General features: G+C 46.7%; 1 protein-coding gene across 1 annotated transcript in view; it reads left to right on the top strand.

Moving 5' to 3' along the window:
- Positions 1-14,043, top strand: part of LOC110526097 (anthrax toxin receptor 1) — a 65,191-nt gene that overhangs the window by 33,311 nt on the left and 17,837 nt on the right. The window contains exons 13-16 of the mRNA XM_021606720.3: positions 5-100; positions 254-292; positions 512-610; positions 763-930. Of these exons, the coding sequence (XP_021462395.2) occupies positions 5-100; positions 254-292; positions 512-610; positions 763-930 (402 nt within the window). The remainder of the gene's footprint in view (positions 1-4; positions 101-253; positions 293-511; positions 611-762; positions 931-14,043) is intronic.

Genomic DNA, 14,043 nt, shown 5'->3' with positions numbered 1-14,043 from the left:
GCAGTTTGATGGGACCCTCCTGCTGATCTCATTGCTAGTTCTGACACTTTTGTTGGGCTTGCTGTTCATGTGGTGGTTCTGGCCCCTCTGCTGCACCTTGGTAAGACTAGCTCTTGTGTCTTCATTCAGTAGAGTCAGGGGTATTACTATGGGAATTGTAGTTATTTTGCAAATAGAGAGGGAGGATGTTTTGTTGTGTTTAATGTATCTTCTTCCTGATTTACTTGTTCAATGTGAATGGTTCTCTCTCCAGGTCATTAAAGAGCCCCCACCACCTCCTCCCCCAGAGCCAGTAAGTCACACACATAGATATTATAAAATTCTGTTTTCCTGATGTTGCTAGGATGCAAATGTCCATTCTAGTGTTATATTTAATTGTGTGGTCACCCAAGGAAACTCCTCTACATGTCTGAATGGTTACACAGTGTACACCTCCACTCCCATACTCATATTTATACAAATAAAACCTTTAATTTAAACCTCAACTCCTAACTAACTCTTCCCATGTCAGGAGTCTGATGATGAAGATGGTATGCCCAAAATGCGATGGCCCACAGTGGATGCATCCTACTACGGAGGGAGAGGGGTGGGGGGCATCAAACGCATGGAGGTATACCTTCAAGCACGCACACACACGCGCGCGCACACACACACACAAATTATAGCAGTGCCGACCCTGTGCGGAAATGGATATCAGATAATATAGAATTGTCTGAAAGGAATTCCTGTATTTTGTGTGTGTGTGTGTGTGTGTGTGTGTAGGTGCGTTGGGGGGATAAAGGCTCTACAGAGGAAGGGGCTAAGCTAGACAAGCCTAAGAATGCAGTGGTGAAGATGCCTGAACAGGAGTATGAAGCGTACCAACCCAAACCACGCACACCCAAGCCCTGGAAACCTCCTCAGGACAGAAGGTGGTACACACCTATACAGGTAACACACAAACATAGAACATTGCTAGCTCATTCGGGTTTCAAAACACAATACCCCATAATGGCAAAGCGAAACACATCTTTTTTTGAATGTGTTGCAAATTTATTACAAATAAAATACAGAAATACCTTATTTACATAGGTATTCAGACCCTTTGATATGAGAGTTGAAATTGAGCTCAGGTGCATCCTGTGTCCCTTCATCATCCTCAAGATGTTTCGACAACTTGATTGGAGTCCACCTGTGGTAAATTCAATTGATTGGACATGACTTGGCACACACCTGTCTAAATAAGGTCCCACAGTTGACAGTGCATGTCAGAGTAAAACCAAGCCATGAAGTTGAAGGAATTGCCCGTAGAGCTCCGAGACAGGATTGTGGGTCGAGGCACAGATCTGGGAAGGGTTCCAAACATTTCTGCAGTATTTAAGATCCCCAAGAACACAGTGACCTCCATCATTCTTAAATGGAGTAAGTTTGGAACCACCAAGATCTTTCTAGAGCTGGCCGCCCGGCCAAACTGAACAATCGGGGCAGAAGGGCATTGGTCAGGGAGGTGACCAAGAACCTGATGGTCACTCTGTAGAGCTCCAGATTTCCTCTGTGGAGATGGGAGAATCTTCCAGAAGGACAACCATCTCTGCAGCACTCCAACAATTAGGACTTTATGGTAGAGTAGCCAGATGGAAGCCACTCCTCAGTAAAAGGCACATGACAGCCTGCTTGAAATTTGCTAAAAGGCACCTAAAAGATTCTCAGACCATGAGAAACAAGATCTGATCTGGTCTGATGAAACCAAGAGTGAACTTTTTGGCCTAAATACCAAGCGTCACTTCTGGAGGAAACATGGCACCATCCCTACGGTGAAGCATGGTGGTGGCAGCATCATGCTGTGGGGATGTTTTTCTTTGGCAGAGACTGGGAGACTAGTCAGGATTGAGGGAAAGATGAACGGAGCAAAGTACAGAGGCAAACCTTAATGAAAACCTGCTCCAGAGAGCTCAGGACTGAGGTGAACGTTCACCTTCCAACAGGACAACGACCCTAAGCACACAGCCAAGACAATGCAAGAGTGGCTTTGGGATAGTTTCTGAATGTCCTTGAGTGGCCCAGCCAGAGCCCGGACTTGAACCCGATCGAACATCTCTGGAGAGCCGTGAAAATATCTGTCCAGCGACACTTCCCATCCAACTTTACAGAAATTGAGAGGATCTGCAGAGAATGGGAGAATCTCCCCAAATACAGGTGTGCCAAGCTTGTAGCGTCACGCCCAAGAAGACTCGAGGCTGTAATCACTACCAAAGCTGCTTTAAAAAAGTACTGAGTAAAGGGTCTGAATACTTATGCAAATGTGATATCTTCACTCTTCTCTCTTAACTCCTCTTTTTTATTCACTCTCTTATTCCTCCTCTTCCTCCCCAGCTAACAATGTTTTTGTAATGTTAAGTTACCAAATGTTTGAGTTTCCAGTTTTCCATTAGTTCGGAGAACATTCCATCTATGTTAACAAAAACCTTCAGAGAATTTATTTTGCATTATTTGGTGTTAAAGTTAGGAGAACATTCCCTTAAGGTCAAGCAGAACTTATCTTATCTTATCTTATCTATTGGTTACAATGTTCTCAGAATATTTAGTGCCTTAAAGTATTCACACCCCTTGACTTTTTCCACATTTTGCTTTGATACAAGATGGGATTCAAATTGATTTAATTCAATTTTTTTGTCCACAATCTTTTTTTACATTTTTTTTAAAATAATTTTTATTTTACCCCTTTTTCTCCCCAATTTCGTGGTATCCAATTGTTTAGTAGCTACTTTCTTGTCTCATTGCTACAACCCCCGTACGGGCTCGGGAGAGACGAAGGTTGAAAGTCATGCGTCCTCCGATACACAACCCAACCAAGCCACACTGCTTCTTAACACAGCACGCATCCAACCCGGAAGCCAGCCGCACCAATGTGTCGGAGGAAACACCATGCACCTGGCAACCTTTGTTAGCACGCACTGTGCCCGGTCCGCCACAGGAGTCGCTGGTGCGCGATGAGACAAGGATATCCCTACCGGCCAAGCCCTCTCTAACCCGGACGACGCTAGGCCAATTGTGCATCACCCCACGGACCTCCCGGTCGCGGCCGGTTACGACAGAGCCTGGGCATGAACCCAGAGTCTCTGGTAGTACAGCGCCCTTAACCACTGCGCCACCCGGGAGGCCCTTTTTGTCCACAATCTACACAAAATCCTTTGTAATGTGAAAGTGGAAGATAAATTCTAAAATTTGCAAAACATTCCTACAAATACAGTATATCTTGGTTACATAATTTTTCAACACCCTGAGTCAATACATGTTAGAATCACCTTTGGCCGCGATTACAGCTGTGAGTCTTTCTGGGTAAGTCTCTAAGAGCTTTGCACACCTGGAATGTACAATATTTGCACATTATTCTTTTCAAAATCATTCAAGCTCTGTCAAATTGGTTGTTGAAAATTGCTAGACATCCATTTTCAAGTCTTGCCATAGATTTTCAAGACGATTTAAGTCAAAACTGTAACTAGGTCCACTCAGGAACAATCAACATCTTCAACTCCAGTGTGTAGTTGGCCTTGTGTTTTAGGTTATTGTCCGGCTGAAAGGTGAATTTGTCTCCCGGTTAAAATCTAACCTGTCTGGTAAAATAGTTATAAATTGCTGAGGTGTAGTCACTTTTGAGGACACAAGCTCAAGTACACAGTACAAATATGATCGAAAATATGAAATATTTAATTATGTATTTCCTATTCAATTAAACTATATGAATGAGGCTTAAAAGGACTTATATCAAATCAAATCAAATGTATTTATATAGCCCTTCGTACATCAGCTGATATCTTAAAGTGCTGTATAGAAACCCAGCCTAAAACCCCAAACAGCAAGCAATGTAGGTGTAGAAGCACGGTGGCTAGGAAAAACTCCCTAGAAAGGCCAAAACCTAGGAAGAAACCTAGAGAGGAACCAGGCTATGTGGGGTGGCCAGTCCTCTTCTGGCTGTGCCGGGTGGAGATTATAACAGAACATGGCCAAGATGTTCAAATGTTCATAAATGACCAGCATGGTCCAATAATAATAAGGCAGAACAGTTGAAACTGGAGCAGCAGCACGGCCAGGAGGACTGGGGACAGCAAGATGTCATCATGTCAGGTAGTCCTGAGGCATGGTCCTAGGGCTCAGGTCCTCCGAGAGAGAGAAAGAAAGAGAGAATTAGAGAGAGCACACTTAAATTCACACAGGACACCGAATAGGACAGGAAAAGTACTCCAGATATAACAAACTGACCCTAGCCCCCCGACACAAACTACTGCAGCATAAATACTGGAGGCTGAGACACTGTGGCCCCATCCGAGGACACCCCCAGACAGGGCCAAACAGGAAGGATATAACCCCACCCACTTTGCCAAAGCACAGCCTCCACACCACTAGAGGGATATCTTCAACCACCAACTTACCATCCTGAGACAAGGCTAAGTATAGCCCACAAAGATTTCCGCCACGGCACAACCCAAGGGGGGGGGCGCCAACCCAGACAGGATGATCACATCAGTGACTCAACCCACTCAGGTGACGCACCCCTCCCAGGGACGGTATGAGAGAGCCCCAGTAAGCCAGTGACTCAGCCCCTGTAATAGGGTTAGAGGCAGAGAATCCCAGTGGAAAGAGGGGAACCGGCCAGGCAGAGACAGCAAGGGCGGTTCGTTGCTCCAGAGCCTTTCCGTTCACCTTCCCACTCCTGGGCCAGACTACACTCAATCAACTGAGTCAGACTACACTTATATGCTTTCTAAATATGGTGTACGGTGTTTCCTCCGACATATTGGTGTGGCTGGCTTCCAGGTTAAGCGGGCATTGTGTCAAGAAGCAGTGCGGCTTGGCGGGGTCATGTGTCGGAGGACGCAGGGCTCTCGACCTTGTTTCCTCCGACACAATGGTGCAGCTGGCTTCTGGGTTAAGCGAGCAGTGTGTCAAGAAGCAGAGCAGCTTTGGGGGGTCGTGTTTTCAGGGGACGCACGGTTCTCGAACTTTGCCTCTCACGAGTCCGTACGGGAGTTGCAGCGATGGTACAAGACTGTAACTACAAATTGGATACAAGGAAATTAGGGAGAAAAAGGGGTAAAGAAAAACACGTTGCATGTTTAGTGAATATTTTCTAATGGTCTCTCTTGATCAAAACATCTGCCCCTATCGCTGTGAACGTCTCACAGAGCTCTACATTTGCTTCCTGAACTTGTTAGGAACTCGCCTTTCATCTCATATTAAACAGAACAGTTTTATTGTGTTTAAAATCTATCATTTATTTTAGATTAATGGCTATAAATCGATCTCTGAATGTGCTACCATGACAAAACCACTCCTTCCTGCTGTGCTATAATGTAAGGATTGCAGGCATGTGCTTTGTCAGTGGGTGTGATATATGGTTTAGCCAGGAGTTGATGGAGAGTCTAAAGAGTGAATGAAATGGTCGGAGAAACATCCCAGCTGCAAGTGGTTTCAGGTTTCACATCCTACATCAAACTGGCTCAGAAAATATACTACTGTGTCTGGGGGAAACAGGTCTATCGCTTAATGCAAGCTATTTGGTACCAGAACCACGCACGTCCCCTAAACAGGGGGACTTTACATCTAAAAGGTTTTAAGTCTTTATGCAACGCGGATGTGAAGGGTTAGACCTGTTAGACAGCAGCCGGCTTTCTTCAGCTTCAGATCTGACTATCAAACAGAAGTTGTCATACCTACTGGAAGAGTCATATGCTTTACCTTCTTCATATACAGTACCTTATGTCATGTTGTATCTTGGTCTGCATGGTTGGCGCTGATGAGAATAGCCAGTAGAATGTTCAGTATTGAACATTTTGTTCGAGGGTATCTGTCTGCTGGTTCCACACACTCTGTTTCTGCTTCTGACCTTGTGACACTTTCAAGCCACTGGCTTTATATCTTATCCCCCCTCACTTGTCTTACTCCTTTATGTTGCAATGCTGGTGGCCTCTTGATCCATATCTACTCATCTCTTTTTCTCCAGGCTTTTTTTATCAAGCCTGACGTACTTATCCATCCATCTTTCCTTCCTACTGCAGCTTTCTTTCTGTTGCAATTCTAGCCTCTGACAATTTAAACTTCTTCCACTAGCATAAAAAATTCAACTTTTACAGTGCCTTGCGAAAGTATTCGGCCCCCTTGAACTTTGCGACCTTTTGCCACATTTCAGGCTTCAAACATAAAGATATAAAACTGTATTTTTTTGCGAAGAATCAACAACAAGTGGGACACAATCATGAAGTGGAACAACATTTATTGGATATTTCAAACGTTTTTAACAAATCAAAAACTGAAAAATTGGGCGTGCAAAATTATTCAGCCCCCTTAAGTTAATACTTTGTAGCGCCACCTTTTGCTGCGATTATAGCTGTAAGTCGCTTGGGGTATGTCTCTATCAGTTTTGCACATCGAGAGACTGAAATTTTTTCCCATTCCTCCTTGCAAAACAGCTCGAGCTCAGTGAGGTTGGATGGAGAGCATTTGTGAACAGCAGTTTTCAGTTCTTTCCACAGATTCTCGATTGGATTCAGGTCTGGACTTTGACTTGGCCATTCTAACACCTGGATATGTTTATTTTTGAACCATTCCATTGTAGATTTTGCTTTATGTTTTGGATCATTGTCTTGTTAGAAGACAAATCTCCGTCCCAGTCTCAGGTCTTTTGCAGACTCCATCAGGTTTTCTTCCAGAATGGTCCTGTATTTGGCTCCATCCATCTTCCCATCAATTTTAACCATCTTCCCTGTCCCTGCTGAAGAAAAGCAGGCCCAAACCATGATGCTGCCACCACCATGTTTTACAGTGGGGATGGTACGTTCAGGGTGATAAGCTGTGTTGCTTTTACGCCAAACATAACGTTTTGCATTGTTGCCAAAAAGTTCAATTTTGGTTTCATCTGACCAGAGCACCTTCTTCCACATGTTTGGTGTGTCTCCCAGGTGGCTTGTGGCAAACTTTAAAGGACACTTTTTATGGATATCTTTAAGAAATGGCTTTCTTCTTGCCACTCTTCCATAAAGGCCAGATTTGTGCAATATACGACTGATTGTTGTCCTATGGACAGAGTCTCCCACCTCAGCTGTAGATCTCTGCAGTTCATCCAGAGTGATCATGGGCCTCTTGGCTGCATCTCTGATCAGTCTTCTCCTTGTATGAGCTGAAAGTTTAGAGTGACGGCCAGGTCTTGGTAGATTTGCGAGATCCTCACTGAACTTCTGGAGAGAGTTTGCTGCACTGAAAGTAAAGGGGCTGAATAATTTTGCACGCCCAATTTTTCAGTTTTTGATTTGTTAAAAAAGTTTGAAATATCCAATAAATGTCGTTCCACTTCATGATTGTGTCCCACTTGTTGTTGATTCTTCACAAAAAAAATACAGTTTTATATCTTTATGTTTGAAGCCTGAAATGTGGCAAAAGGTCGCAAAGTTCAAGGGGGCCGAATACTTTCGCAAGGCACTGTACATATGGGATGAGTAATGCAAGACATGTAAACATCATTATTAAAGAGACATTAATAAAGTGACTAGTGATCCATTTGTTAGAGTGGCCAATGATTTCAACACAGAGGCAGCAGTGATGGCTGTTTAACAGTCTGATGGCCTTGAGATAGAAGCTATTTTCCTGTGACATAGGGTGCTGTAGATGTCCTGGAGTGCAGGTACTTTGCCCCCGGTGACGCATTGTGCAGACCACACCACCCTCTGGAGAGCCCTGTGGTTGTGGGCGGTGCAGTTGTCATACCAGGCGGTGATACAGCCCGACAGGATGCTCTCAATTGTGCAACTGTAAAAGCTTTTGAGGGTTTTAGGTGACAAGCCAAATTTCCTCAGCCTCCTGAGTTTGAAGCGGCACTGTTGCGCCTTCTTCACCACACTGTCTGTGTTAGTGGACCATTTCAGTTTGTCCGTGATGTGTATGCCAAGGAACTTAAAACCTTCCACCTTCTCCTCTGCGGTCCCGTCGATGTGGATATGTGCGTGCTCCCTCTGCTGTCCACGATCAGCTTATTTGTTTTGTCGACATTTGTCAACATTGAGTAAGAGATTATTTTCCTGGCACCACACTCGTCATTGTTGGTGATCAAGCCTACTACTGTTGTGTCGTCTGTCAAATTGATGATCAAGTTGGAAGCGTACATGGCCACGCAGTCATGGGTGAACAGGGAGTACAGAAGGGGGCTGAGCACGCACCCTTGTGGGGCCCCACTTTTGAAGATCTACCTTCACCACCTGGGGCGGCCGTCAGGAAGTCCAGGGCCCAATTGCACAGCGCGAGGTTGAGACCCAGGACCTCAAGGTTAATGATGAGCTTGGAGGGTACTATGGCGTTGAAGGCTGAGCTGTAGTCAATGAACAGCATTCTTACATAGGTATTCCTCTTGTCCAGATGGGATAGGGCAGTCTGTAGTGTGATGGCGATTGCATTGTCTGTGGACCTATTGGTACGGTATGCAAATTGCAGTGGGTCTAGGGTGACAGTTAAGGTGGAGGTGATATGATCCTTGACTAGTCTCTCAAAGCACTTCATGATGACAGAAATGAGTGCTATAGTAGTCATTTAGATCAGTTACTTTCTTCTTGGGGACAGGAACAATAGTTGCCATCTTGAAGGATGTGGGGACAGCAGACTGGGATAGGGAGAGATTGAATATGTCCGTAAACACACCAGCCAGCTGGTCTGCGTATGCTCTGAAGATGCGGCTAGGGATGCCGTCTGGCCCGGCAGCCTTGCAAGGGTTAACACATTTAAATGTCTTATTGTATTATCCTCAAAGCGGGCAAAGAAGGTGTTATGTTTGTCTGGAAGCAAGACGTCGGTGTCCGTGGCTGGTTTTCTTTTTGTAGTCTGGGATTGTCTGTAGACCCTGCCACATACGCCTCGTGTCTGAGCTGTTGAATTGCGACTCCTTTCTCCCTATAGGAGGGGAGAAGCAAAATGGAGTAATGGTCCGATTTGCTGAAAGGAGGGCAGGGGAGGGCCTTGTATGCATCGCAGAAGTTAGAGTAGCAGGGATCCAGTGTTCTGCCAGCCCGGGTACCACAATCAATATGCTGATAGAATTTAGGTAGCCTTGTTCTCAAATTTTCTTTGTTAAAATCCCCAGCTACAATAAATGCAGCCTCAGGACTTATGGTTTCCAGTTTGCATAGAGTCCAGTGAAGTTCCTTGAGGACTGTTGTGGTATCGGCTTGAGGGGGGATATATTATACACGGCTGTGACAATAACCGACGAGAATTATCTTGGGAAATAATACGTCGGCATTTGATTGTGAGGAATTCTAGGTCAGGTGAACAAAAGGACTTGAGTCATGAAACATACACCCCCGCCCTTCTTCTTCCCGGAGAGATGTTTATTTCTGTCAGCGCGACGCACAAAGAATCCCGGTGGCTGTAACAACTCCGACAGCATATCCCCAGAGAGCCATGTTTCCATGAAACAGAGTATGTTACAATCCCTGATGTCTCTTTGGAAAGCAACCCTTGCCCTAATTTTGTCTAAATTGTTATCTAGAGACTGGACATTAGTGAGTAATATACTCGGAAGTGGTGGGTGGTGTGCACGCCTCCGAAGTCTGACCAGAATGCCGCTCAGTCTATCTATTCTGCGGCAACGTTGTTTTGGGTCAGCGTCTGGAATCAGTTTGAGTGCCTTGGATGGTTCAAACAAAGGATCTGCTTCGGGAAAATCGTATTCCTGGTCAAAATGCTGGTAAGTTGACGTCGCTCTGATATCCAATAGTTCTTCCCGGCTAACACTTAAGATTTTCTGGGATAACAATATAAGAAATAATACATAATAAAACAAAACACTGCCGTTTCCTAAGGACTAGAAGCGAGGCAACCCTCTCTACCTCTACCCATCTTCACAACAACTTTGTCAATATGAGTTCACCATGATAACTGACTATCCAATTTTACTCCTAGGAATTTAGCTTCTTCAACTTGTTCAGTGGTCACACCCTTTATACACAACTCCAGTTGAGGTTTAGGTCTAAGAGAATGCGTTGAATCAAATACAATGCTTACGGTTTTAGATGTATTTAAGACCAGTTTATTGTTAATTACCCATTCTGACACTGACTGTGACTCCTTGCTAAGAGTCTCAATGAGCTCACTGTCTCTGCACACTCTACACATCAGCACCCACAATCATCAGCATACATAGTCATTTTAGCTTCTTGTAATACAATTGTCAAACCATTTGTAAAAATACAGAAGAGTAACAACCCAAGGCAAATGCCCTGAGGGATATTGCACTGTACATATCTACCATGTAATGGCAGGTGATGTAAAGCCATAACGAGTTTAAATAACAAATGATGATCAGTAACATCAAAGGCTGCACTGAAATATAATACAGCGCCAACTATCATCTTATTATCAATGTCTTTTTCCAATCATCAGTCAACTGAGTCAGTGCAGTACAAGTTGAGGTCTCTTCCCTATATGCATGCTGAAAGTCAGTAGTCAGCTTTTTCTTTGAAGAATAGCATTGTATTTAAGAACACGACAGCAAACTGATTGGTCGGCTGTTAGACAGCAAATGGTGCGTTACTATTTTTAGGTTGTGGAATTGCATTAGCTTCCTTCCACTCCTGTGGACACACACACTCCTTTAGGCTTTGATTAAAGACATGGAAAATAGGGATGGCAATACGGTTTGCTACCATACTCAATAGTTTCCCATCTAGGTTGTCTATACCTGGTGGCTTATTATTGATGGATAACAATAGTTTTTCCACCTCTTCCGCACAAACTTGACCAACTTCAAAAGAGCAATCCTTCTCTTTCATTATTAGATCTACAATACAGACATGTTGGTTCACTGTTCAATGTTTTCATTTCACATCTCGGTTTGTCCACGTTACAAGTAAAGTAGTTGTAACGGTTTTCTGTATGAGAAGGAGAGTCGGACCAAAATGCAGCGTGTAGATTGCGATCCATGTTTTAATAAACAAAACGTAAAACACGAATCAATACAAACACTACAAAATAATGAACGTAACAAAAACCTAAACAGCCCTATCTGGTGAAAACACATAGACAGGAACAATCACCCACCAACACACAGTGAAAACCAGGCTCCCTAAATATGGTTCCCAATCAGAGACAATGACGAACACCTGCCTCTGATTGAGAACCATATCAGGCCGAACATAGAACTGGACAAACTAGGCATGTAACATAGAATGCCCACTCAGATCACACCCTGACCAACCAAAACATAGAAACATACAAAGCAAACTATGGTCAGGGTGTGACAGTACCCCCCCCCCCCCCCCCCCAAGCTGCGGACTCCGGCCGCAAAACCTGAACCTATAGGGGAGGGTCTGGGTGGGTATCTGTCCGCGGTGGCGGCTCTGGTGCTGGACGTGGACCCCACTCCATAATAGTCTTACTCCACCTCCTTAGCGTCCCTAGATAGGTTACCCTCCTTAATGACAGCTCGGGACAGAGGGTTAGCTCGGGACAGAGGGGCAGCTCGGGACAGAGGGGCAGCTCGGGACTGATGGGTAGCTCGGGACTGATGGGTAGCTCGGGACTGAGAGGAAGCTCAGCACTGAGAGGAAGCCCAGGCAGGTAGTTGGATCTGGAAGAGTCTGGTCGACTGGCAGATCTGGAAGAGTCTGGTCGACTGGCAGATCTGGAAGAGTCTGGTCGACTGGCAGATCTGGAAGAGTCTGGTCGACTGGCAGATCTGGAAGAGTCTGGTCGACTGGCAGATCTGGAAGCTCCATGCTGACTGGCTGCTCTGGCTGCTCCATGCTGACTGGCAGCTCTGGCTGCTCCATGCTGACTGGCTGCTCTATGCTGACTGGCTGCTCCATGCTGACTGGCTGCTCTGGCTGCTCCATGCTGACTGGCGGCCCTGGCTGCTCCATGCTGACTGGCGGCCCTGGCTGCTCCATGCTGACTGGCGGCCCTGGCTGCTCCATGCTGACTGGCGGCCCTGGCTGCTCCATGCTGACTGGCGGCCCTGGCTGCTCCATGCTGACTGGCGGCCCTGGCTGCTCCATGCTGACTGGCGGCCCTGGCTGCTCCATGCTGACTGGCGGCCCTGGCTGCTCCATGCTGACTGGCGGCCCTGGCTGCTCCATGCAGACTGGCGGCCCTGGCTGCTCCATGCAGACTGGCGGCTCTGGCGGCTCCTTGCAGACTGGCGGCTCTGGCGGCTCCTTGCAGACTGGCGGCTCTGGCGGCTCCTTGCAGACTGGCGGCTCTGGCGGCTCCTTGCAGACTGGCAGCTTTGGCGGAATCCTGCAGACTGGCAGCTTTGGCGGCATCCTGCAGACTGGCAGCTCTATGCAGACTGGCAGCTCCTTGCAGACTGGCAGCTCTATGCAGACTGGCAGCTCCTTGCAGACTGGCAGCTCCTTGCAGACTGGCAGCTCCTTGCAGACTGGCAGCTCCTTGCAGACTGGCAACGCGGGCAACTCCGGCAACGCTGTAGAGGCCGGAAAGCTCTGACAGCGCTAAACAGGCGGGAGACTCCGACAGCGCTGGAGAGGAGGAAGGCTCCGGCAGCGCTGGACAGGCGAGGCGCACTGTAGGCCTGATGCGTGGTGCTGGCACTGGTGGTACTGGGCCGAGGACACGCACAGGAAGCCTGGTGTGGGGAGCTGCTACCGGAGGGCTGGGGCGTGGAGGTGGTACTGGAAAGACCGGACCGTGCAGGAGCACTGGAGCTCTTGAGCACCGAGCCTGCCCAACCTTACCTGGTTGAATGCTCACGGTCGCCCTGCCAATGCGGCGAGGTGGAATAGCCCGCACTGGGCTATGCAGGCGAACCGGAGACACCGAGCGCAAGGCTGGTGCCATGTAAGCCGGCCCAAGGAGACGCACTGGGGACCAGATGCGTAGAGCCGGCTTCATGGCATTAGGCTCGACGCTCAATCTAGCCCGGCCGACACGCGGAGCTGGAATGTACCGCACCGGGCTATGCACCCGCACTGCGCACCACTGCATAACACGGTGCCTGTCCGGTCTGTCCAGCCCCCCGGTAAGCACAGGGAGTCTGCCCAGGTCTCCTACCTGGCGTAGCCATACTCCCTGTTAGCCCCCCCCCAGGAAATTTTTGGGGCTGACTCTCAGGCTTCCATCCGCGTCGCCGTGCTGCCTCCTCATACCAGCGCCTCTCTGCTTTCGCCGCCTCCAGTTCCTCTTTGGGACGGCAATATTCTCCAGGCTGTGCCCAGGGTCCTTTACCGTCCAAATCGTCCTCCCAAGTCCATTTCTCCAAGTAATGCAGCCTCTCCCACTGCTGCTGCTGCTCCTGCCTCTGTTCCTTCTCCTGCTGCTGCTGCCTGTTGACACACCGCTTGGTCCAGTTGTGGTGGGTGATTCTGTAACGGTTTTCTGTATGCGAAGGAGAGTCGGACCAAAATGCAGCCTGTAGATTGCGATCCATGTTTTAATAAACAAACGTAAAACACGAATCAATACAAACACTACAAAATAATGAACGTAACGAAAACCTAAACAGCCCTATCTGGTGAAAACACATAGACAGGAACAATCACCCACCAACACACAGTGAAAACCAGGCTACCTAAATATGGTTCCCAATCAGAGACAATGACGAACACCTGCCTCTGATTGAGAACCATATCAGGCCGAACATAGAACTGGACAAACTAGACATGTAACATAGAATGCCCACTCAGATCACACCCTGACCAACCAAAACATAGAAACATACAAAGCAAACTATGGTCAGGGTGTGACAGTAGTCATTGAAATGAATGGCTATATCAATCATATCAACTTCAATGAACGATGAAGATTAATTGCATTTTCAGCCCATAATATCATTTAAGGTGCTCCAAAGTTTTTTTCCATGGTAATATGAAATGTCTCTTGTTTTGGTAATATCATTTCTTAAGCCACCAAATTTCAATATATACAGTATGTCAACCAATCAGCTGAGCAGCCTGACTTGTTTGCCACCTTCGTTGCATAATTTCTTTGAACCATACCATTTTTCAATTCATCATCAATCCAGGGGGCTCACAGTAGTTCTCACAGTTAGTTTCTTAGCAAGTGCAT

This window comes from Oncorhynchus mykiss, chromosome 1 (genome assembly GCF_057628025.1).
Source record: "Oncorhynchus mykiss isolate SJ-2025 chromosome 1, ASM5762802v1, whole genome shotgun sequence".
NCBI classification, from domain to species: Eukaryota; Metazoa; Chordata; class Actinopteri; order Salmoniformes; family Salmonidae; genus Oncorhynchus; species Oncorhynchus mykiss.
This window is presented reverse-complemented; position numbering and strand designations above follow the sequence as displayed.